Below are 23,471 nucleotides of genomic sequence, written 5' to 3'. Positions count from 1 at the left end.
TATGCTTTTGAATAACTCAGTTAAATAGTTAGTTAGGTTTGCATATTGATGTTATGTCTTTGTTTATCTTAGTTAATTAGATAATCAAGTTTGCATTGTTTTATGCCATGCCTTTGTCTGCCTGTAATTAAAAGTTAGTTGATAGTGGAATTTATAATTCCAGGCGGGGAGTCTGCTGCCCCAGCAGTATATAGCTAGTGTAGGAATTAAGAACTGTCTCCTTTAAGAAACTACCTCATGGGAAATGTAGGCAGAGACTGTTTTATGGGAAATGTAGTTCCATAACATGTGTTTCTGATTGGCCACTGGGACATTTTGCCTGCGTGCAAAGTTTATAGCCAGTCAGTTTGAATGCCTTTGTGAACCAGAATAGTAGTGTGTATCTCCGCTCAGCATGGGAGTAAAATCATAATCTTTTTACACCACATGATGGGACAGATTATGGAAAATCAGAAGTATCTTAACACTGAACTGTAAGTTTTGCTATTAAGAATGCCTGATAATAAACTTGATCTGAAATAGATTCTTAAGCGTGGAGTTAACTGCATGCCCTGAGCAAGCCTACCCCGCCCGAGGCAGAACAGCAATCCTAGAAATAAAAATGGTATTATACGAAGTAATTGTTTGCAAAGTTTCTATTGTCCCTTATAACTGAAAGTAGGAGTTTTATTGGTAGAAGTTATCTAGGTTTTTTTTTCAAATAACTCCCCAAAGAAACAATGCTAACTACATAATTTCACTACCTGCTCTTTCATCTTCACCAATTTCTCTTACCACTCTGTACAATAATAACATTTTTACAATTTTAGTTCTTAAACTGGTAATACCTGGCAGCATGCTCTGACATCTCACCTGTATCTTCTTGAAAAGTATGTTCTAGTAAGCCAAGGGATTTCAGATACTTTGGAGTGGCTGCAGAAAGTGACATGATCTCTCCAACAGCTTCATGGAATCCTTCATTGGCCCCATTTCTTAGTAGGAAAGGTTGATCAGAATAGGCCATGTCATATTCAATATGGCCCATCTCATGGTGTGCTGTCAGGAAGTCCTCCATATTTATTTTTGTGCACATCTTAATCCTGCCAATGAATACAATTCAGGCAGAGATTATGATAGTTTGAATGGCACTTTGACATAGTTGCTAAAAATGGTGTGGTCTTTTATGCACTTAGCTTATGTTTCTAAATTAACCGTATACCCAATTTATGAGGAATGTGGATTTCTGGTTTAATTGAGTGATATCCTACCATGGTAATTCCTGAGATAAAGATGAAACATCATTCCTTCAATCTTATTATAATGGTAACCCAGACAAGATAACGGAACAGAGTCAATCATCAATTTATAGGGATTAGCTCTCTTATTTGGAACTGTTGAATTCAGATATAATTAGATATATAAATTTACAAACTGGAGCAGAATAAGTTTACATATCAGATACTTAACATTTAATGAACAAATTGCAGATTGTAAAATATTTATCTCATCTATACTCCCAGTAGTGTTCTGGTATATACGGTACTGATAGGTTGATTTTATCATGCAATCGGTTTTATTGCTAAATCTATCCAGATTATGAAACTGGATATCTTAACTTTGCTGCTTGCTGTTATATCTGGAATTACCACTTTGTACTTTTACTTACAGAAAATGGATGGAAACTCTGTGACTGAGTAGAAATAAGCTTTTGGTACCTGTAGTCTTTTTTCCCCATATCCCAAGCTGTAGGATGGCAAACAACTTTCCTTCCATCTTTAGGTTCCTCAAGCATAGAATTATTCCAGAAATTATCAGTCATAGGGAAAAGACCAATTGAGGTGAAAAATTGTTCAGCAGCTTTAAATATTGAGTTTACGGTCCATTTCTGAAAAAGATTGATTTTTACATCACCTAACAGTTTGTAAGCCTAACAAACCCCATACCCAAGTTACTGAGGGTCCCTTATGTTTAGCTATAGAGGTAGCCATGAAGGAAGGAAGATACTGAGATGTCTTCTGCCATTGTTGGTGGTCTAGGAGGGCAATCAACTTCCAAAGAAAATTGGATTAGACATAGCCAAGCCTCAACTCAGCAGCCTCTGCTGAGTAGTATGTATGTATATGTATATGTATATGTATATGTGTATGTGTATGTGTATGTGTATGTGTATGTGTATGTGTATGTGTATGTGTATGTGTATGTATGTATGTATGTGTATATATATGTATATATGTATGTATGTATGTATGTATGTACTTGTGTGTGTGTGTATATATATATATATATATATATATATATATATATATATATATATATATATACACATATATACATACATACATACATACACATACATACACACACACACACACACACACGTGACACTCGCCGAAATGTTGCCAAAACAATCTCAATCTTACATGGGAAAAGATCCGAATACAACAAGACAAGCACACCTACACCCATGAAAATCTACAAAAACAAACATATATATATATATGTATATATATATATACACACATATACATACACACACACATGGTTTCCCTACTGTTTATTCAATAGATAACAGATAAGGTGCTTCTCTATCCATCTCTTCTTTAGCTTTTATTTAGAATTCTTAGTTCACACATTAAAATAGAACAAAGCCCAACAATTTTCTTTTTTCCCTCCCAGAAAATGACAGGGAAGGTTTATTCAATTAGGATGCATGGTAACAGGTCGCTGCTTCAATGAAGTTGTGGTCAATACTTTCCACCCAGTTAAGCAAATTGTGATGTCTATTTTCTCTTGCTGCTGAAATAATGCATACCTAGCTTTTTACCCTGCATCTTTTGTGATTATTTTTTAAAATTTTACTCAGAAAAAAAAAATACCCAGAGCAGTATCCAGATTGGGCTCATCTGATAAAATACCAATCTGGAAATACTGACACTTATTTGGGAAATCAATGACTTTTCTAGAAATCAGTCAAAGTGGTAAGCCCATGTCTGCAGACCATAAAGAAACAAAAAATATAAAGAAATGGAGATCCTGAGACCCTCGAAAATATCTTACTCCATCAGTTCTTACTATGTTACTACTCTTCTACAAATCTTGAAGTTCTCCAAGCCTGCTGATACTTTTATGTGGAGTTGTTTTGGTGGAATATGTAATAGTATAGCATTAAGGTATGTAAATGTTAGCTGCATTTATTCTTGACTGGTTTTATAATTAAACATTTTGGGGAGGACAGGTTTAAAAAACTTGGTATAAAATAATGTGTATAAATTATACCAAAAGGGTTATTGCTCATTTAGTCTACTGTCTATATTGGTGTGCCTTACCTTTGTCACCATAGCAGAAGTCACGTCAATGCTTGTTTTATTTGGAAAGGGCACCATTAAAGGATATAAATTTGTCCAAAATCTACCCCACATGTCACCTTTAATAGAATAAAATGGAATTACTTATAAAATCAAAATGCAGTAGTTTCTGAAAGCAAAATATGGCTGGATTTTGTTATATTTATTCCCAAGTACAGCTTCGTTCGCTGAACTGTATTTTCACATTAAAACAAATTGTAGACAATACAGATCAGGCCTAAAGAACTAAAATCTTTCTATTTCTAATACTAAAATATTAATCTGGATCATATGCTCATTTAAGAGAAGAACTCTATATGGCATTTATTAACATTTGGTTTGATGATCAGGAAATCAAACAAGTTGACCAAAAGCTGAAGATGTACACTAGCTAAGGAGCTGAGCTAAACAAAATAAAATATTTTAAATAAAACCAACCACCAGGAAACTTCTGGCTAGAAATATGCCATCACAACGTTATATTGGTTTCCCCAAACTGAAAAGTACAGGTAGTCCTTGACTTACAACAGTTTGCTGAGTGACCATGGCAACAGGAGTGAAAAATGTGACTTATGACCATTTTTCATACTTATGACCATTGCAGCATTCCCTTAGTCATATGAACAAAATTCAGACATTTGGCAAGTGACTCATATTTATGACAGTCACAGTGTCCTGGGATCACATGATCATCTTTTGAAATATGCCATCACAACGTTATATTGGTTTCCCCAAACTGAAAAGTACAGGTAGTCCTTGACTTACAACAGTTTGCTGAGTGACCATGGCAACAGGAGTGAAAAATGTGACTTATGACCATTTTTCATACTTATGACCATTGCAGCATTCCCTTAGTCATATGAACAAAATTCAGACATTTGGCAAGTGACTCATATTTATGACAGTCACAGTGTCCTGGGATCACATGATCATCTTTTGCAACCTTCGCACAAATGAAGTCGATGAGGAAGCCAGATTCACTTAACAATCAGACCCGGCTACAGCACAGAAACCGCTTTGGTCGCATTGATTGATGATCTCTGGAGAGCCAGAGATGAAGGACATTCCTCCATCCTGGTCCTCCTTGATCTCTCAGCGGCTTTCGATACCATCGACCATGGTATCCTTCTGCGACGACTGCGGGAGGTGGGAGTGGGAGGCACCGTGCTACGGTGGTTCTCCTCCTACCTCTCGGACAGGTCGCAGTCGGTGTTAGTGGGGGGGAAGAGATCGTCCCCTAGGCCCCTAAATTATGGGGTGCCTCAGGGTTCGGTCTTATCCCCCCTACTATTCAACATCTACATGAAACCGCTGGGAGAGATCATCCGCAGGCACGGGATTAGATACCATCAATATGCGGACGATACTCAATTGTATCTGTCCGCCCCGTGCCAACTCAATGAAGCGGTAGATGTGATGTGCCGGGGTCTTGAGGCCGTTATGGACTGGATGAGGGTTAACAAGCTTGTGCTCAACCCAGAAAAGACCGAGTGGCTGTTGTGTTTTCCTCCCAAAGATTTGACTAATATTCCATCACTCAGGCTGGGGGGTCAAATTTTACACCCCTCAGAGAGGGTTCGCAACTTGGGAGTCCTCCTGGATCCACAGCTGTCATTTGACCACCACCTAACGGCTGTGACCAGGGGGGCATTCGCCCAGGTTCGCCTGGTGCGCCAGTTGCGACCCTACCTGAATCGGGAGGCTCTCACAACAGTCACTCGGGCCCTTGTGATCTCTAGGCTGGAATACTGCAATGTGCTCTACATGGGGCTGCCCTTGAAGAGCATCCGGCGACTTCAGCTAGTGCAGAACGCAGCCGCGCGAGTGATTGCGGGTGCACCTCGATTCACCCGCATAACACCTATCCTCCGCGAGCTGCGCTGGCTGCCTGTCGATCTCCGGATGCGCTTCAAGGTGCTATTAATCACCCATAAAGCCCTACATGGCAGTGGATCTGGATACTTGAGAGACCGCCTTCTGCCAATTACATCCCTGCGACCAATAAGATCCCATAGACTAGGCCTCCTCCGTATCCCATCGGCCAGCCAGTGTCGGCTGGCAACCACAAGGAGGAGGGCCTTCTCAGCAGTAGCCCCGGCCCTTTGGAACGAGCTCCCCGTGGAGATTCGTACCCTCTCCACCGTCCAAGCCTTCCGCACAGCCTTGAAGAACTGGCTCGCCCGTCAGGCCTGGGGATAAGAATAGTTGCCCCTCCTGAATGATGAATGTATGTTGCCTACCATTTTATTATATGTTTCTTTCTTGATGTTTGTATTCCCCCCTTCCCAGTTTTATGTGAGCCGCCCTGAGTCCCCTCAGGGAAAAGGGCGGCCTACAAATTCTAATAAAACTCTAAACTCTAAACAACCATGTTACTAACTTAATATCCGCAAGGATTCAATTAACAACTGTTGCAAAAAAGGTCATAAAGTGATGCAAAGTTCACTTAGCAATTTAGCAACTGAAATTTTGGTCTCAATTGTCATCATAAGTGGAGGACGACTTCTATATAAGTGCCTTGGTCCATTCAATAAATGTAGCTATTAAAATGGTGTTTTCATACCAAGTAAATGAGCAGGAATAGCTCCTTCTAGGTTAATGAATTCTGGCCCATAGTGTTTGTACAGATGGCGCCGTACATAAGCATGTAGATGCTTATACAAAGGCATTATCTGAAAAAGAACAACAGAGAGAAAGGCATTTAATTAAGGGAAAATCATGATTGTTTTATTAATAGCTTGTCTTCAGAAGTTGTGGGTGCTTCATCATTGGAAGCTTTCAAGAACACCTTAAACAGTCATCAGTCAGAAATGGTAAAGTGTATCCTGTTTGAGCAGGGGCTTGGACTAGATAAGCAGTCACCAACTGGTGATCCGTGGACCACTGGTGGTCCATGAGAAAATTTTGGTGGCTGCAGAAATAATATTTGCATTTTTTATATTGCACTATTTATATTGCACTATTTATATGGTCCTCAAACTGCGGCCCCTGGGTCGTATACATGCAATGAATGTTTTGTGTTACTGCAGAGAGTCTCCCCCTTCAAGGTCTTTTTGAGCGGGTTGGAGGGGGAGAAATTCTGACTTGGGGTCTGCTTCAACCTTCTGGTGTGAGGCTTTGGGAGGGAGGGAATTGCCGCTGGTGGCGAAAAGCTGGAGAGCCTTGTTCCAGTGGGACTGCATCATGGCCTGGAACTGGCTGACCATCTTAGCCCTCTGAGCCTCCAGGCACTGGTAACTGGCCTTGTACTTCCACAGGTCTTCCCTCTGTGTGGAAAGCCTATATTCGTAGTCCTCAGTGAGGTGCTTCTGCTGAGTCTCCTTCTTGGTCAGATCCAATTTGAACTGAGCCAGCTGTTTTGCCAACTCTTTCTCATGGTGGCTGCAACAACTGCTTCCTGTTGGGAGTCTAAGGAACCGGCAGGCAGGCAAGGAGTTGGTGGGAGGGGAGAGGCGAGTAGAGGCTGGCAAGATGCCCCTTGACGTGAGTGACATTGAATTGGCTGTGCCCACCCAGTCACATGACAACCTAGTCACGCTCACCTAGCTGGTCATTAGGCAGCTTATATTAGTGGTTCACGGAATTTAAAATTATGAATGTAGTGGTCCCTGAGGTCCGAAAGGTTGGTAACCCTTGGACTAGATGACTTACAAGCTCCCTTCCAATTCTATTATTCTATTCTATTCTATTCTGCTCTGCTCTGCTCTAAAGTAATTCTTCCATTCTGGTAATCTTTAAAAAATATTTTGCTCCTAAATAAATAAAGAGTTTCTTATTAGGAAATATGGTGACTGGATCACAATCTTTCAGTACATGAACTCGACCCTCTTTGAACTAAATTATGCTAGTATTGTTACTCCTATCGGTATCACCAGTTACAAATTCTATTATACTGTTCATAAAACTATGAGAAATATATATTAAAAAAAAACCTCTAGTATATCTACAATCTACAAAGATGGTGATAATGGATTTCCCCCCTCAATGGTGAACCCAATGTTAAAATGTCATTTCATGGTAGTCTACGTCTGTCAAGTTGCCTCATTTTCTTATGCCAGTGCATCAGATGTTCTGTTGCTGGCTGGTAAGATGTTATGCAGGATGATTCAATCAAAACCCAATAAATCTAAAATCTAATGTATTATGGACATTGTAAATAAGGACTGCACCAATAGCCAATTGTTACCATTGTGACAATCACAGCAAATTTTATGCTGGTAGGCTGTTTTCAGAACTCAAGCACTGGTTAATTTATTTATCAATTATTTATTTATTCATCAACTGCAATGCCCAAATGAGAAATTGTGTGTATTGCCATAAAATGGTTTTGTCTTTGTGCAGTAAAGCAAAATATTTGAAGCTAAATCTTACTTGCTGAAGTGTGTTTTCCACATCAGTAATCAGCTGTGCACGTTGGTATTGATATTCCTTTGGAAGATCTACTTCATAATTTGCTCTCCAATAATCACCATAGTCAGCATAGCCTGGAAAATCAATGTCTGTCACTCATCATGACATTAAAATATATTTCACAGATTCTTGAGCAATGCATTTTTAAGTTAATATTAGCCATGCTAAAATCTTCTGAAGAATAATGGTAACTGGCTTTTGTAGAAACTGTAGCCACACATCTGGAAGGGAAAGGCGAATGTCATAACAAATAATTTACTTTAATTTGGATGCTCCTAAAATCCTCCAGCCACTATGGCCAATGCTGACAATTCTAGGAGTTTAAATCCACACAACTGGAATGCATCCAGGTTGGGCAGATTGAATAGTGATTATTTTACCATCTCATTTTGTAATACTATGGGTAGGGGAGAACAAATATATAGAATCAAGCCTTATTACAACTAATAATTCATAGTTAATGTTATACATCAGATTGACGAATTAAAGAGTAATGGTGGATGGTTAATACCATTATCTTAAATTTCATCATGTACAAATTAAACAAGCTAAAAAAAGAAGAAAGGGAATATTCTGAATCATTGGGATGTTGAATAGACTGCAACTTCTAAAGACAGTTTCAGTAAATTGAATGGCAAACTATCAATTTGTCAGAATAATGAAATGTATAAAACTCTATTCTTTATGTACTTGCATGTAACTTCACCATGCAAATACAAAAATAATATTTACACAAGAGGGACCTAAAGGCCCTGGGAATAGACATTATCAGCTGGAAAAACTTGACCTCTGACCATTCAGCTTGGAGGCTAAAGATGCAGCATGGCATTCTCCAATTCGAAGAGACACTTATTTTCAATTTTTTGAAGATTTTTATTAAATTATAAGCTATATAAAAGTCAGCTATGAATTATTAGTGCAAGCAATAATTCCTTTTTCTCCTTTCTCTATTAATATCATAAGGTGGATTGTAAGATATTCATTAACCAATTTCCCCCAAACTGGGTACACTTATGTTGATTATTAAGGCAGAGATTATGCCACTTCAATGAATTAATATTACCAAATCCTTCTCCATCATAACACTGACTGTGGGCAATGAGGGTTGAGGTACAAAATAAATTGAGGGTGCTGGTTTTAAGAAAATTCATAATATTCCACTTTAGCAGCATTTTGCCCAATCAGCCATGTATATTAAAGAAGTAATGCTCATGAAAAAATACCTTTATAAAATAGAAAAGACTCAAAAATAATCATCTTCAAGAGGAGAAAAATATATTCATGCTGGTAATCTTTGGTATTGTAACTTACCCCTCAGTCTTGCGTATTTATTTTTCAATTCAACATAACTTTCGTATAAAGGCCTCATCTTCTTGCCAACATCAGCTCTCCAGCCTTCCCAGGCCCACAACCTCTCTGAGTAACTCCAGTTGTTTTCCATTATGTCATCCAAACCTGTCACCATAAAATCAGGTTAATTCCCATTATTTATTTGTTTGTTTGTTTGTTTGTTTCCTCATTAACAGCACCAGTCTTATGCTTTGGTGTATGGGTGTCAAACTCGCTGCTTCATGTTACCATCACATGATGTTTCGCTATGTTTTCCCCCTTTGCGGAACTGGGGTGGGTGTAGCCTGTGTGTAACGCATCCAGTCTGCAGGCTGCCAGTTTGACACCCCTGCTTTGGGGTGATATCCAGAAAAGTGAAACAAATCAGAAATAATACAAAAAATCAATTAGAAATACAAAATAGATGTACACAAATAGAGGAACATCTGTGTGTCAATCATTTGTAGCTAAAAGCTCATTAAAAGGGAAGATTTTCCCAATTTTTCTGAATACAAGAAGGGAAGGTGCCATTTGACCTACTAGGGCACCATATTTCATAAAATAGGGGCTATTACAGAAAATTCCTACTATCTGACTCTTATAAAGTTTGGATGGAGAAGGGATTCTTAACAGGTCTGCCTGAGAGATCTGAATCAACTGCGCAGGGTTTGGCCAACTTCTTTAGTCCATGCAAGCTCAAAAGAATATTAGATCATTTTATAGATCATCTTACCTTGCACATTCTGTGGACTCTATTCAATTGACATCTAATTCATCATTCTCTCTCTCTCTCTCTCGCCCGCGCTCTCGCTCTCTCTCTCTCTCTCGCGCTCGCCCACACACACACACACACACACACACACACACACACCATATCTCCAGATGCTGTATTTTGCCTATTTTTCCCCATTACTGACCAGATAACACTAAACAGAGCTACTAGTCACTTCCATATCATATCTCATCTGCTCTGAAGTCAAGACCAGATCCAGTGCATGCTCATCCATGTAACTTGGGGCTGTAATCACTTCATGGTTATGAATTTACAAGGTGCACTAAACTCTCCCCTGGGACATGGAGATTGAAATCACTTAAGATTTTGGGTACTCCTATCCCAGCCTGAGATGCACCCAAGATCTCCTGGTGAGCCTCTACTGGATAGCTAAGAAGACTGTACAGAAGGAACAACCTGAATTTATTTATACAGTCCAGTTCTCTCAACACCCCCCCCCCCGTTCTGTCCCAAGTCTCTACAATATACGCAGACTTGGCTGTCTGCCACAACTAAGGAGGAGATAAGCAACCCCTTGGCTGGGAGCCCAGAAAGCTATCTCTATGAAGCAAGGCTTGAACTCACGAAATTCTCCCAATCTTTCTCTACGGCTCAGTAAATTCACTGGATCAGTAAATTGTTATTTCCTGCAAAATTTCCCTCCCGTCACCCCACCTATAAGCTCTCTGGGAGGGGCCAATCAGTAGCCACCTGTTCCTATTTCCTTCTGTGACTCTTTTTCCAAAGCTGCTCCCTCCTCCTCGCAGCCCTATGCATACGCATGTCAGGGACAGCCTCGCTCTGCTCTTCCTCAGTGCTCCCTGACTCAGATGCCACCTGGTGGCCAACAGGCCTCTCTAGTCCCTGCTCTGACTCCAAACACCCCCCAGAGTCTTCCTCAGCCTCCAGGGCAGTCCCATAGTGTTCATTGCTTTCAGATTCCACCAACAGCTCAGCCAGCCACTGCTGGGCCATAACAGCAAGCCAGCCTGGCCTGAACAAAACAAAATAACTTATTGATTACTGTTAATTTTAATTTGAATTTTTTTTAAAAAAAATGTATTGCCAATTTTAATTGGGTTTGGGATATTCCATTTAATTTTTTTTAACTTTTGTATTATGTGTTTCTTTTAATTGTTGTACGTCGCCCTGAGTCCTTGGGAGAAAGGCGACATATAAAGCTAATAAATCTCAAATCTCTCTCAACACTATCCCTCCCCCAGGTATGATGGTCAGGGTGTGGCCTAGATGGGAATTGATCATGGAAAGCCTGCACCAAAGCAGGTGCGTGCATGGAGATCGCATCCTCCTAGGTAAAATCCTCCGGCCCATAGCCCTTCCATTCAATCAAATATTGGAACCATCCTTTCAGCCATTGGGAATCCCGGATACTGGCAACTTTGTACTCAGGTGGCTCCTCTTCATCATGAGGTTCTGGCTGGGGATGATCTGGTTGGCGAAGAGGACAAACTGGCCATTCAGGAACAAGAAGAGATCAATGAAAGACCAGATGGACTCGCATTGAACATGGCAATGTCAGGCGATAGGCGACCGGATTGATGACTGCTTCAATAGGAAATGGGCCAAGGTAACGGTGGTCTAATTTCTTGACCGGCCGGTTTGATGGAAGGTGTCTAGTGGACAGCCACGCTCTATCCCTCACAGTCACCAAGACCTGTCCGCAACTCTCTTGTAGTCCTCCTTGACTTTATCCAGATATTGTCGCACCACTTGATGGATCGCCTGCAGTTCCAACAGAAAGTCCTTAGCTGCGGGGACCGGTGAGTCGATTCGTGTGAGGGGAAAAAACGAGGATGATACCCTACATTGGTCAAGAAGGGCGTCGTTTGCGTGGATGTGTGCTGTGAGTTATTGAACGCAAACTCTGCCACTGCCAGGTAGTCCACCCAATCATTTTGCTGCTGGTTCACAAAACAGTGCAGGTACTGCTCCAAGATCCTGACCACTTTCTCCATCCCTCCGTCGGTTTCTGGATGGTGCACCAGGACAAGCAGATTTTTACATCCAAGACCTTCATCAGCCCTTTTTAAAACTGGGCTGTAAATTGCGTTCCTCTGTCCAACATGACCCTGTCAGGTAGGCTGTGCAGCCTGAAAACATGTTGGATAAACATGTGGGTGGTGTTGCGGGTTGTCGGTAATCCCCAACACCTGATAAAATGCGCCATGTTCGCAGCATGTCTACCACTACGAACACCGTGGTAAATCCAGAAGACGGAGGCAAGTCCGTCAAGAAGTCCATAGAAATGGCTCTCCAGGGTCTCTTTGGTGTTGGCAATGGCTGGAGCAGCCCTGGAGGTGCTCCCGTCACTGACTTGACCTGACGACACCATACACAAGATGTGATGTAAGATTGTACATCATGTCATAATCGGGGTCACCAGAAGGTACAGGGGACCAGGTTCAAGGTCCTGAAGAGGCCAAAGTGCCCCGCCGCAGGATTATCATGGCACTGGGATAGAATAAGTCCCCGAAGTGGACCCACTGGCACATAGAGTTTGTATCGGTACCTCAAGAGTTCATTGGTGAATGTCCATAGGGAAGCAGGCCCCATCTCTGCCTTCCGTTGTTCCACCCAATCGTCATGCTGCTGCGCTTCCTGTATCTGAGACCATAAGTCCACAGGCTCCTGAACTGCGGAGAAGGACTCTATGGGCAAAACTGTCCAGGGTGGAATCTGGTCTTTGGTACAAGAATATTCGGGTTTCTGTGAGAATGCGTCTGCCCTTTGGTTGCGCACACTGGGGATGTATGTCACGCAGAAATTGAACCATGCAAAGAAGAGGGACCACTGAATCTGGTGCTGATTCAATTTTTGTGCAGTCTTCAAAAATTCCAAATTTCTATGGTCTGCCAAGACTTCAATTTGATGTCTGGCCCCCTCTAAATGATGCCTCTAGGCCTCAAACACCACCTTAATGACTAGTAACTTCTTCTCCCAAATGGTATAATTGTGCTTGGAAGAATTGAGTTTCTGCGAATAATAAGCACAAGGGAAGAGGGTACCACCGGAGGTGTGAGCCTGAAGTAATACCGCTCCAACAGCGATATCTGATGCATCCGGCTCTACTACAAACAGACAGTGGGGGTCAGGATGCTGTAAGATGGGCTCTTTCATGAAGGCCTGCATCAAGGCCTGGAACGCTTGTTGCTCAGGGGCACTCCAGTGAACAGAACTTTCTTCTGAAGGAACCAAGTAAGGGGCGCAGTCAGGAAAGCAAAGCCGGGGATAAAGGTCTGATAATAGTTGGCAAACCCGAGGAGTCACTGGACATCCTTCACTTGCCAAGGAGGTTGCCAACTACGCAAAGACTCAACCTTGCCCGGCTCCATCACAATGCCTTCAGGAGAGATACGATGCCCCAGGAACTCAATGGTGGACTGCCAAAACTGGCACTTCTCCAGTTTCTCATACAAGCAATTCTCATGGAGCCATTGTAGGACCAAGCGTAGGTGCTGCCAATGACTCTCCCGGGAAGACAAGTAAATTAGAATGTCATCTAGATAAATAATGACAAATTGGTCCAAAAGGTTCCAGAAGATGTTGTTCATAAAATGTTGGAAGACAGCAGGGGCATTGGTCAGCCGAAAAGGCATGAACATATAGTCAAAATGCCCATACCTGGTGCCAAATGCCGTCTTCCATTCATCCCCGGGCCGGATCTGGATGGCGATGAATGGAGATGGAGGGGATGAATGAATTATAAGCTCCAAGCAGATCCAATTTTGTGAAAACTGTAGCCTCTCTGAGCCACTCCAACAATTCAGGAATAAGGGGCAGAGGATATTGATTGCGCACCATGATAGAATTAGGTTTACAGTAGTCACAACATAGTTTCAAATCTCCAGTATTCTTTTTGACGAACAAGACCAGTGCAGACAGTGGCAAAGATGAGGGTCGGATAAAACTCCAAGCTAGGTTTTTGTCCAAAAAGTCCTGCAATGCGGCCAACTCCGGATCTGACATTGAATACAAACGACCCACGGGGAATGGCACATCCGGAATCAAATCGATGAGGCAATCATATGGGTGGTGCAGTGACAATTGGTATGCTTCTTGTTCACTGAACAGGCCTGCAAAATCTCCTATGTCAGAAGGCAAGGACACCTCGGGTGGACTCAGCAACTGGCCTGCACAGACTTGACGGATGTGGTCCACACATTGCAAGGCTGGAAAAGTGACAAGGTTCTGGGACCATAGATCTGTGGATTGTGTGCCCGAAGCCAAGCCAAGCCCAAGACCACGGGGGAAATGCAAGCCAGAGGTAATGTAGAACTGGATGGCTTCCTCATGAGCCCCGATGACCAGGTGCAAGGGTTGTATGGCGGCCTTGATAGGCCCAGACAGAAGCACTCGGCTGTCAATGGTCTCCACAAGCTTTGGAGGATCTACCGGACACTGAGGGGCTGCATACTTGGTCGCAAACACCTCATCCATGAAGTTTGTTGTAGCCTCAGAGTCGATCAGAACATGTGCCGGAATCCCCTGCGGACTACTGTACAGGACTATTTGTGATGCCAGGATCAGGTGTTGGGGAGGCCCACAAGTTACTGTCTCTGAGCATGGCTCTGAATTGGTGTGCACCTGACCCAAGGTCTCCCTTAGATCAGGCTTGGGGGCGTTTCCCGACAAAATGTTCTGGGGCTGCGGGGTAGGTCCAGTAACTGACGCCCCTCATATCTTCTTGGGGCAAAAGGCTACCATGTGCTCAGGTTCCCCACAATAAAAACACAACCCCCTGAGTGCCATCGGTTTTTCTCAGTTATCGACAAGCGGGGTTTGGTTGCATATAATTCCATGGGCTCCTCCCGTGGAATTGGAGTCTCAGGCATGGCCAGAACCACGCTGTTCTTCTGGGATGTGCGGCGACTTCCCCACCTCTGCAACCGAGCATCAATCCGAAGACACTGATGGACCAGTGTGTTGAAATTCGGTGGCCTATCTACATGCACCAGCTCATTCTGCAATTCTTCCGACAACCCAACCTGAAATGTGTCCATGAGGGCTGCCTCATTCCAAGCCAAATCCTGGCTAAGTAGCCTAAACTCGCTGATGTATTCTTGCAAGGAACGCCGGCCCTGCTTCAGAGTTTTCAGACATCGGGTAGCCGTCTCCGTCTTAATGGGGTCCTCATACATTAACCTGAGGTGGTCACAGAACCCCCGGAAGTCATCCAGCAAAGGGCTAGCCTGGACCAGCAGTGGGGTAGCCCAACGAGCTGCGGAGCTGGAGAGATGGCTAATCATAAACCCCATTTTATCTCAGTCAGTGGGGAAATCCTCTGCTCACAAGCTGATAAACAGCTGGCATTGTCCCAAAAAAGCTGGAAACATGGCTTGGTTGCCATTTAATTTATCAGGCACTGCAACCAGGCATTTCCTCCGAGGCGGTGGTGGAGCAGTGTGAACTTGGAGCTGAGCCACCTGGGCAGCCAGCACAGCTATCTGTTGCATGAGCTGTACATTTTCTGCATTAAGCTGCTCCAATTTTAAATTATATTTAAATCTGTTTTAGAAGGCAGGAAACAAACTGTTCTGTCCCAAGCCTCTACAATATATACGGACGCAGACTTGGCTGTCTGCCACAACTAAGGAGGGAGATAAGCAACCCCTTGGCTGGGAGCCCAGAAAGCTATCTCTATGAAACAAGGCTTGAACTCATGAAATTCTCCCAATCTTTCTCTACGGCTCAGTAAATTTACTGGATCAGTAAATTGTTGTTTCCTGCAAAATTCCCCTCCCGTTGCCCCAAGCTCTCCGGGAGGGGCCAATCAGTAGCCACTTGTTCCTATTTCCTTCTGTGACTCTTTTTTTCCAAAGCTGTTCCCTTCTCCTCACAGCCCTACGCATACACACGTCAGGGACAGCCTCCCTCTGCTCTTCCTCACTGCTCCCTGACTCAGATGCCATCTGACGGCCAACAGGCCTCTCTAGACCCTGTTGTGACTCCAAACACCCCCCAGAGTATTCCTTAGCCTCCAGGGCAGTCCCATAGTGTTCATCACTTTCATATTCCACCAACAGCAGTTAGGGGGTGTTGTGGCCCAACAGCGGTTGGCTGAGCTGTTGGTTCAGCCTGCCTCTGTTGGGCCACAACACCCCCCAACTCCCCCCTCTCTTGGAGCAGTGCTTCTCACAATTGCTAGAATCCCAAGAATTACCAGTTACCCACTTCCTAAACTTTGATACTAACACCTGATCCTGTCTCTGAAATCTGAAAGGACAGACCTGAAATTAGTCTAACCAGGTCCCAGTGACTCTTACTAGGTCTGCATATTTGTTCACCAGCATATTATAAATGGATATTGTCTTATTTCATACAAATCTGACAGTTACTACTGGCAACTGAAAAGCAAGGATCTCTGGCAGTTTGGCCACTTGTTACCCGGTTGGAGCCACTGATTTAGAAGTTCCTCTTTGTCCTACAATCATACCCCATCCTCTTTTTCTAATTCTAGTATGAACATTTTTCAGCCTTCCTAACAATCATCCTGAGCATGACTTAAAATGTGGATTGCCATATTAGTATTAGCGGTGGAATCCCAATTGTTCAAATACTTCAGAAAAAAGAGCCTCAAATGATGTTTTTATGCTTGTAACATGTACAATGCTGTGTTCAGATAGATCATTGATGAAATGCACAGTTCCTTTCCCTGCATTTGACCCGACTGAATATATAAGATACAGTTGATAATCTATTCCTGTATGCATGAGTTCTAATCAAATAAATAAATTGAGGGAAAGGCCTCTTAGATTCCCTTTATTTTTATATCTTCTCATAAAATTTCTACATTTAATTTGTTTTTTTGCTACTTCTTATTCTTTCTGCACACTTTGAAAAATGCTGCTTATCTAAATGAGATTAATACAATGGGTATGTAACTGTATATGTATACATATGTGTGTCTGTGCGCACACACAAATCCAATTGGATTATTTTAGTTTAACATGAAACATAATGCCAATAGTGCCATTAAGAAACAGGGGCTATAATAAACAAAAATATCCAAACAAACCAATTTAACAATTAATGTACAAGCTGAAGATTGTGGAATATTTATTTATTTACTATTATGTGTGCAGCTTTTCATCTGATATGACAGTTACTTTGGGCAGCATTTATCAATAAAGTAATATAAATACATAAAAAGTCACAATTAAAATTTAACTATAAAGAAGGCACAAGAAACAGGAGAGAATGATATTAACTACAGTAAGGGAGCCATTGCAAAATCGGATTCAGGGATCTGTGGGACTAGGGAGATTACAAAATCTCCCTAGTCCCAGAGATCCATGGACCAGACTACAGTGCCTTAAGGTATGTGTGGAATGTTAAGAGGGACGCAGCTAATTTCACTTCCAGGAGAAGATTCCACATGGCAGACACCACGGCAAAGTAGGCTAATCTCCTGGGACCCACCAGTTATAACCCCATGGTTTGACAAACCTGATGAGGTAGGCTGATGTAATCAGAGAGAGACGGTCCCTCAGATAACCTGATAAAAGATACCGGTACTTGTTTATATATCTTACCTGGTTCTAAGGGCAAACAGTTAAAAGGATCATCTTGCTTGCACACAGTCCCAGTGCTGTACATGGTACTCATTTTACGTAAAACAGTATCCAGCTGTAATTTAAATGAGAAGAAGCTTTGTTTGAAAGAAGCATAAAACAGTACTTCTTTTATTCAAAACTCAGCAGGGGCAGCAAAGACAGATACAAGATAAGGGCGAACATCTATCTACCAACCCGCACTCCACAGTGTGGTAGATTATAGTCCATAACATTCAAGAAGAAGCTTTCATCCTGCATGGATTAATTTGGGGTGATTCTGCTGCTGCTATCATTTATACTACTATATATGCTTCACGGGAATGAAGGAAGAACAGAAATCATTTGGTACATAACACCTGAGTTTAATTTAGCATAGAAGTGGTCTGTGACGTTTGGCAACATACTTGGTCTTTTGTAGATGAATTTGTTGGTACATTCTGGAGCAAATGAAGCTGAAGCCTGATGGTTTCATTAGTAATCTGATTCACATTGTACATGCTAGCATTCTTGGAGGCTTCTTCATAAAACTTGGAGAATATGTTGTCTTTCTCATGCTGAAAAAAAATTATTAGAATTTTGAGTTTTTCTATCAGGCTCATTGAGAACTGAACTGAGGATTCAGAACTCCCCCCCCCCCTTTCCTGTCTCTTTTTAATTACATGCAACACATTCAGGATTTGAAAGTTGATGCAAATCTGTTTCATGGCCAGGTTTGCAGAGTAGATTTCTGCCCTGCCAGTTGTATGTCTAGATTTACAATTTAAAAACATTTGCATAAATCTGCTGGTACTAAGGGAAGGAAGTTGCTTGTTTTTTGAAAATGTACAAGATGTACATTCTTCTTCTCCCCGCCCCTCCAACAAAAACCATATTCAGTCTATGACCAAGTGTCAAGAAGTGAGGCAACATATGAGATGTAACACATGTCACCTAGTTAAGCCTCATAATTCCAATAAAAATAAAACAAAATAGCTAAAATAGGCTGGAAATCTGCTTACTCAAATTTAAATTTTATGATGGATATTACAAAATTCTCAAGATACAAAATTTAAGGCACAAGTTAGCAAAACTCATATTTCCTCATTGGATGAGTATTTCTGAGGTATGAACAGATTTTTTTTCTTCTAGCTAGTCATCAGAAATTTTTTTATAACATTAAGAAGCATTGCCTACTTTTGTTCCTTCATTTGATACACCTGAACTGGACTGTAACCTGAGAGGTGTTTCAACTTCCGTCTCCCACTTGATCTGTATAATGCCCTCAAAAAGTACTGGCAGAGCACAGCAATAAAATGCTATCAGTAGGAGGGAATCAGAATAGGGCAAAATGGAATATCTTTAAGCTTGTTACACCTATAGAAAGCTATTGGGATTGTTAATATCAATAAAACAGGAATATGAACTTATAAATAAATAGAATCAATTATGGGTTTAGATAGAATAGCTGTAGTTCCAGTGGATTCCTTCCTTCTTCCATGATGTGACCCTCTTTCTACCTGGCATAATTAATTTATGTGAATATTCATGTGAATATTCAAATATCCTAACTAATATTTTCTTAAAATATTTTAGCAAAAGCAAAAACAGTGACCCAAACTGAAGAAAAACAAATGCTTCTCCCACTCTGGTTGCTGTATATCCCAACAGCACAAAAGAAAATCTCCCTCCCAACACACATTAGATTTTTAGATTAGATTAACAGAGTTGGAAGGGACCTTGTAGGTCACCTAGTCCAACCCACCATCCAAGCAGGAAACCCTACACCAGGGGTGTCAAACTTGTGGCCCATTGGCCGGATGCATCATGTGCTGGCCCTGTCCCACTTGGTTCAGTGAAGAGGGAAAAAGTCCCCTTCACTTGATATATCAAGTGACACTGCTGTGATGAGACGAGTTTGACACCCCTGCCCTACACCATTTCTCACAAATGGCAGTCCAGTATCTTCTTGAAAGCCTTCAGTGATGAAGGACCCACGACGTCCGAAGGTAAGCTGTTCCATTGGTTGAAAATTTCTCCTTATTTCTAGGTTGAATTTCTCCTTGATCAGTTTCCATCCATTCCTTCTCTGACCTTCAGGTGCCTTGGAAAATAGCTTGACCCCTTCCTCTCTGTGACAGTCCCTCAAATATTGGAACACTGTTATCATATCTCCCCTGATCCTTTTCTCCACTAGACTAGCCATGCCCAGTTCCTGTAACTGTTTTTCATATGTTTTAGTCTCCAGTCCCCTAATCATCCTGGTTCCACTTCCCTGCACTTTTTCTAGAGTCTCAACATCTTTTTTATAGTGTGGTGACTAAAGCTGTTGGGATACACAACAGTCAGTGTGGGAGAAGCATCTGTTTTTCTTCAGTTGGGTCACCGATTTTGCTTTTGCTAAAATATGTTAAGACAAGTTAGGATATTTGAATATTCACATGAATTAATTGTGTGAGGTAGAAAGAGGATCACATCATATTGCTGTGTAAATTTTACTGAAAACAGTAGACTAAAATAAAATTAGTACAGCATGATTCTTAAATATTTTAGGAGAAATGTCACAACTAACATTTCTAGATTGTCTCTGATTTCAGCCATGAGGGGTCAGACAAAGGCATAACAGTGCTTTATAATTGAAATCCTTCCATCTGTTTTACAAAATCTGGTCTAGATAATCATGCAGTTCTATCTGAAGTAATCAATGCCTTAGTTATTCATTTTTAGCAAAACACTGTTTTTCCACATTTATTGGAATTAGCCTTCAATTGTAATTCAGGTAAACCTCAGGTAGGTTTTATGATGCTGTTAAGTTTAGCATATACCATTTTAATTTATTCCTTATTGATCCTTAGCTTTTTATTTCAGTCACCATTCCAGATAATTTTAATATCCTCTTTTACATTCCCATTTATTTATTAAATAAACAGCAAATAGTCGTCATCAGTACCCACCATTATTTTGGCATTTTCTTCTGTCAGGTTGGTATTATAATTCCATGAAGCGATGGATGCAGCATAATACAGATCATCTGCACGGGCATCAAATTGCTTTAAAAACTCTGCGGCCTGCTGGGTCACATCCTGGGCCCCAGCCAGAACAACAAGGCTCCAAGTAAAGCAGAGCCAGGATAACATATTTCCTTTTAGGTCAAAAAATGCTGGATGGGTAAAGCTCCTTGAAGAAGGCTTCCTGATCAGTGCTTGTTTCATTAGTATTTATCCAGTGCTTGGCTATAGAAAAAGAGGAAGAAACCTATTCACAGGGCATTTTATAGTTTTAATCCAGCAAAGGGACAAAATCTAAAGGGGGTGTGTGTTTTAAAGCCAAGTAAGCAAAAGTGAATGATTAACTTCTGGAGAAAGATAATTACCTGTAAGCATTTTATGATTTTCTTTTGAAAGGCTTTTACATAGAGTTAATATTTCCCCAGCATCCTGTCAATGATAGAGCTAGTTATCATCTGACCTGTCACATTTTCTGAGATGAGAACTGGGAGGTTTTAAAAACAGACTTAGACAATATAACACCACTAGAAGGCCTAATGCCAAAGTTCCGGTTAGCTGCATCAAATGAATATGTGAACTTTAGCATTCCTCACCTTAGAAGAGTCAGCCGTGTGACTTCCCTCCAACTTTTTTTTCCTCAGCTTCTTCTATCTTTTTCTTTAATGATTCCACTTCTGGACATAGTCCCTTGGACCTCCTTAGACCCATACCCCGTCTTCCTTTATGAGGTCACTTTTCTGCTTTCCTTTATGAGGAAAATGAGCTGAGCTTATCTACCTGTAAGTGGTCTAGCTAATCACTGTCTGTGCATCATTACTATGATTGCAAAAAACCCTTGGCTTAGTATCTTATAGTTTAGATATATAATTGTTGTTTTTGCCCAGAAAAAGTTGCTGTCTGAACCCAACTCACCCTTCCCCTCATCCTTAATGGAAGGCATTTCATCTCTGTACTGTCGGATTTCTAAATGTGATTTGTTTTTACTATCTATGCTTACAGGATAAATGGTGTGTGTTTGTGTGTGTGTGTGTGTGTGTGTGTGTGCATGTGTATAAACTGTAGCTTCTGGGAGGAATTAGATCAGGGTGTAAAACTCGGGCCCGCTGGCCTCACCCCCACCTAGTTTAGCAAAGGGGGAGAAGTTCCAATACATCACATGATGATGCAGTGACGACGCAAGTTTGACACCCCTAAATTAGATCAACTTACTTATTAGGTAAAGTAAATAGATAAAGACTAACGAATTAATTATATCTGTTCGTACAACACACAAAGCCTGTGAATTAATCACAGCTGTTTAGATTTACCCAAGCTAGAAGCCATGGTTTATAAACTACAGTGCTGGGTTTGTATAATGCACTAAGCCACAAAGAAGCCCACCACATAGCTTAGTATAGTATTGAATTCAGTTTGGTTTAGAGTAGAGAATTAAGGCAGCTCTTTGTCACTAATTCCCACTGAAATTAAAAGTATTGATTTCTGAGTAGATTATATTGCTTTATAGCTGCAGTTGTAGCACTGGAAATTAGTACCATCACAATAAATAAGATTATCATAAATGTTTATCCTGGGGCTAAGCAATTTAGCATTTACGTTAAAGATAAAAGCAATACGCAGAATGCTAATAGTCTTTTGGTCTGTATTGCCAGATTCATTCATTTGCCTTCACAAATTCCAAGCAATGTTTGATGGCAAGATTTTCTACAGAGTGGTCTTCTACAAGAATGAGTGTCATAATTTTTCAAAGTTTGCAACTTATGTCTGGTTGGAGTTGAAACTCACTTCAACTGACATCTTTAAACTGATCAGGCCAAAATTCTCCTTTGGCAAATGTAAATCACTGGAAAATGGGGAAAGGCTTTCAATGTTACTACCCAGGAGCAAATATAAGGATTAGGATAAATTCAGATTGCATTCAGGCTATGAGAAAAGTTTTGGAATTTTTTTTCCTGATTCCAGCATAAACACAAAATATTCCTATTTATAAATAATTAAATCCAAGAGAGAAAAATCACTCAGTGACTTCGCTAACATAACTTTCACCGTATGTTGCAGATTTTAAATTAAGAAATGTTAATGATCTAGATCTGTGATGGCGAACCTATGGCATGTGTGCCAGAAGTAGCATGCAGAGCCCTGTCTGTGGGCACATGCACTGTCGCAAGCTGCTCTTCTGGTTTCTGGTGTGCATGATCTTCATGTGTGCTAGAGCGCTGAAAACCTGAAGAACAGCTGGCCGGTGCGCATGTGTGTGGCCATCTGGTTTTCTAGTTTCCATCATGTGCATGCGCACCGGCCAGCTGGTCTTTTTGTATGCCAGAAACCCAAAGACCAAGTGGCTGGTACGGGCATGTGCACCGGCCAGCTGGTCTTTGGGTTTTTGGCGCTCCAGTGCATGTATTCCGGTTTGGGCATTCGGTGCTGAAAAGGTTTGCCATCACTTTGTAATTGGTGGGACGCAGAAGAAGGGTCTTCTCTGTAGTGGCCCCTTCTCTGTGGAACATCATCCCCGCACAGAGATTAGAATGACTCCTACTCTAGCACTGTTCTAGAAAGCACTGAAGACCTGGTTCTGCCAGCGGAGCTGGGAAACCCATAGAGGGATGAAGCCTCAGGTGAGGTGCTGTCACCAGGGAGGGTGGTGATTTTAGTATATTAATTTATTACATGATTTCTTTTATTAGTTTTATTGTTTTTATATGAGGTTTTATATTTTGTAAGCCAACTTGACTCATCATGTGCAAATAGGCGGCAATATAAATTCCCTAAATAAATAAATAATCTCTGCTGCCATAACTCCCTGAAAACATCCAATTTGATCAACAGACTAATAAACAACAAAATAGTGGAAAGGGGTGAGGGTTGTTTTTCCCCACTATTCTCAGCATTAAAATAATTATTACTAATTCTTAACAGATTCTGCTCTCTTCCCTATCTATTTTCTTTGTTTGACCATTTCTCAATTTTTGAACTTATAGATTCTTAATCGTGTTATAATTCACTGTTCAAAAATCCAAAATATATTACACCCCCCCTTTTAATGTTCAACTTTGATGTATGTTCTATTATTCTATCTATA

General features: G+C 41.2%; 1 protein-coding gene across 1 annotated transcript in view; it reads right to left on the bottom strand.

Moving 5' to 3' along the window:
• The window catches only part of ACE2 (angiotensin I converting enzyme 2), a 38,736-nt gene extending 18,055 nt beyond the window's left edge, over positions 1 to 20,681 (bottom strand). Inside the window, exons 1-9 of the mRNA XM_032227043.1 lie at positions 20,339 to 20,681; positions 17,813 to 17,962; positions 17,388 to 17,481; positions 9,045 to 9,188; positions 7,695 to 7,807; positions 5,887 to 5,995; positions 3,306 to 3,403; positions 1,695 to 1,864; positions 853 to 1,079 (exon numbers count right to left, since the gene is read on the bottom strand). Of these exons, the coding sequence (XP_032082934.1) occupies positions 853 to 1,079; positions 1,695 to 1,864; positions 3,306 to 3,403; positions 5,887 to 5,995; positions 7,695 to 7,807; positions 9,045 to 9,188; positions 17,388 to 17,481; positions 17,813 to 17,962; positions 20,339 to 20,596 (1,363 nt within the window). The 5' untranslated portion in view covers positions 20,597 to 20,681. The remainder of the gene's footprint in view (positions 1 to 852; positions 1,080 to 1,694; positions 1,865 to 3,305; positions 3,404 to 5,886; positions 5,996 to 7,694; positions 7,808 to 9,044; positions 9,189 to 17,387; positions 17,482 to 17,812; positions 17,963 to 20,338) is intronic.
• Between the last annotated feature and the right edge of the window lie 2,790 nt (positions 20,682 to 23,471).

This window comes from Thamnophis elegans, chromosome 11, assembly GCF_009769535.1.
Source record: "Thamnophis elegans isolate rThaEle1 chromosome 11, rThaEle1.pri, whole genome shotgun sequence".
NCBI lineage: Eukaryota > Metazoa > Chordata > Lepidosauria > Squamata > Colubridae > Thamnophis > Thamnophis elegans.
Note: the sequence above shows the minus strand (reverse complement) of the source record. Positions and strands in the feature narration are given on the sequence as shown.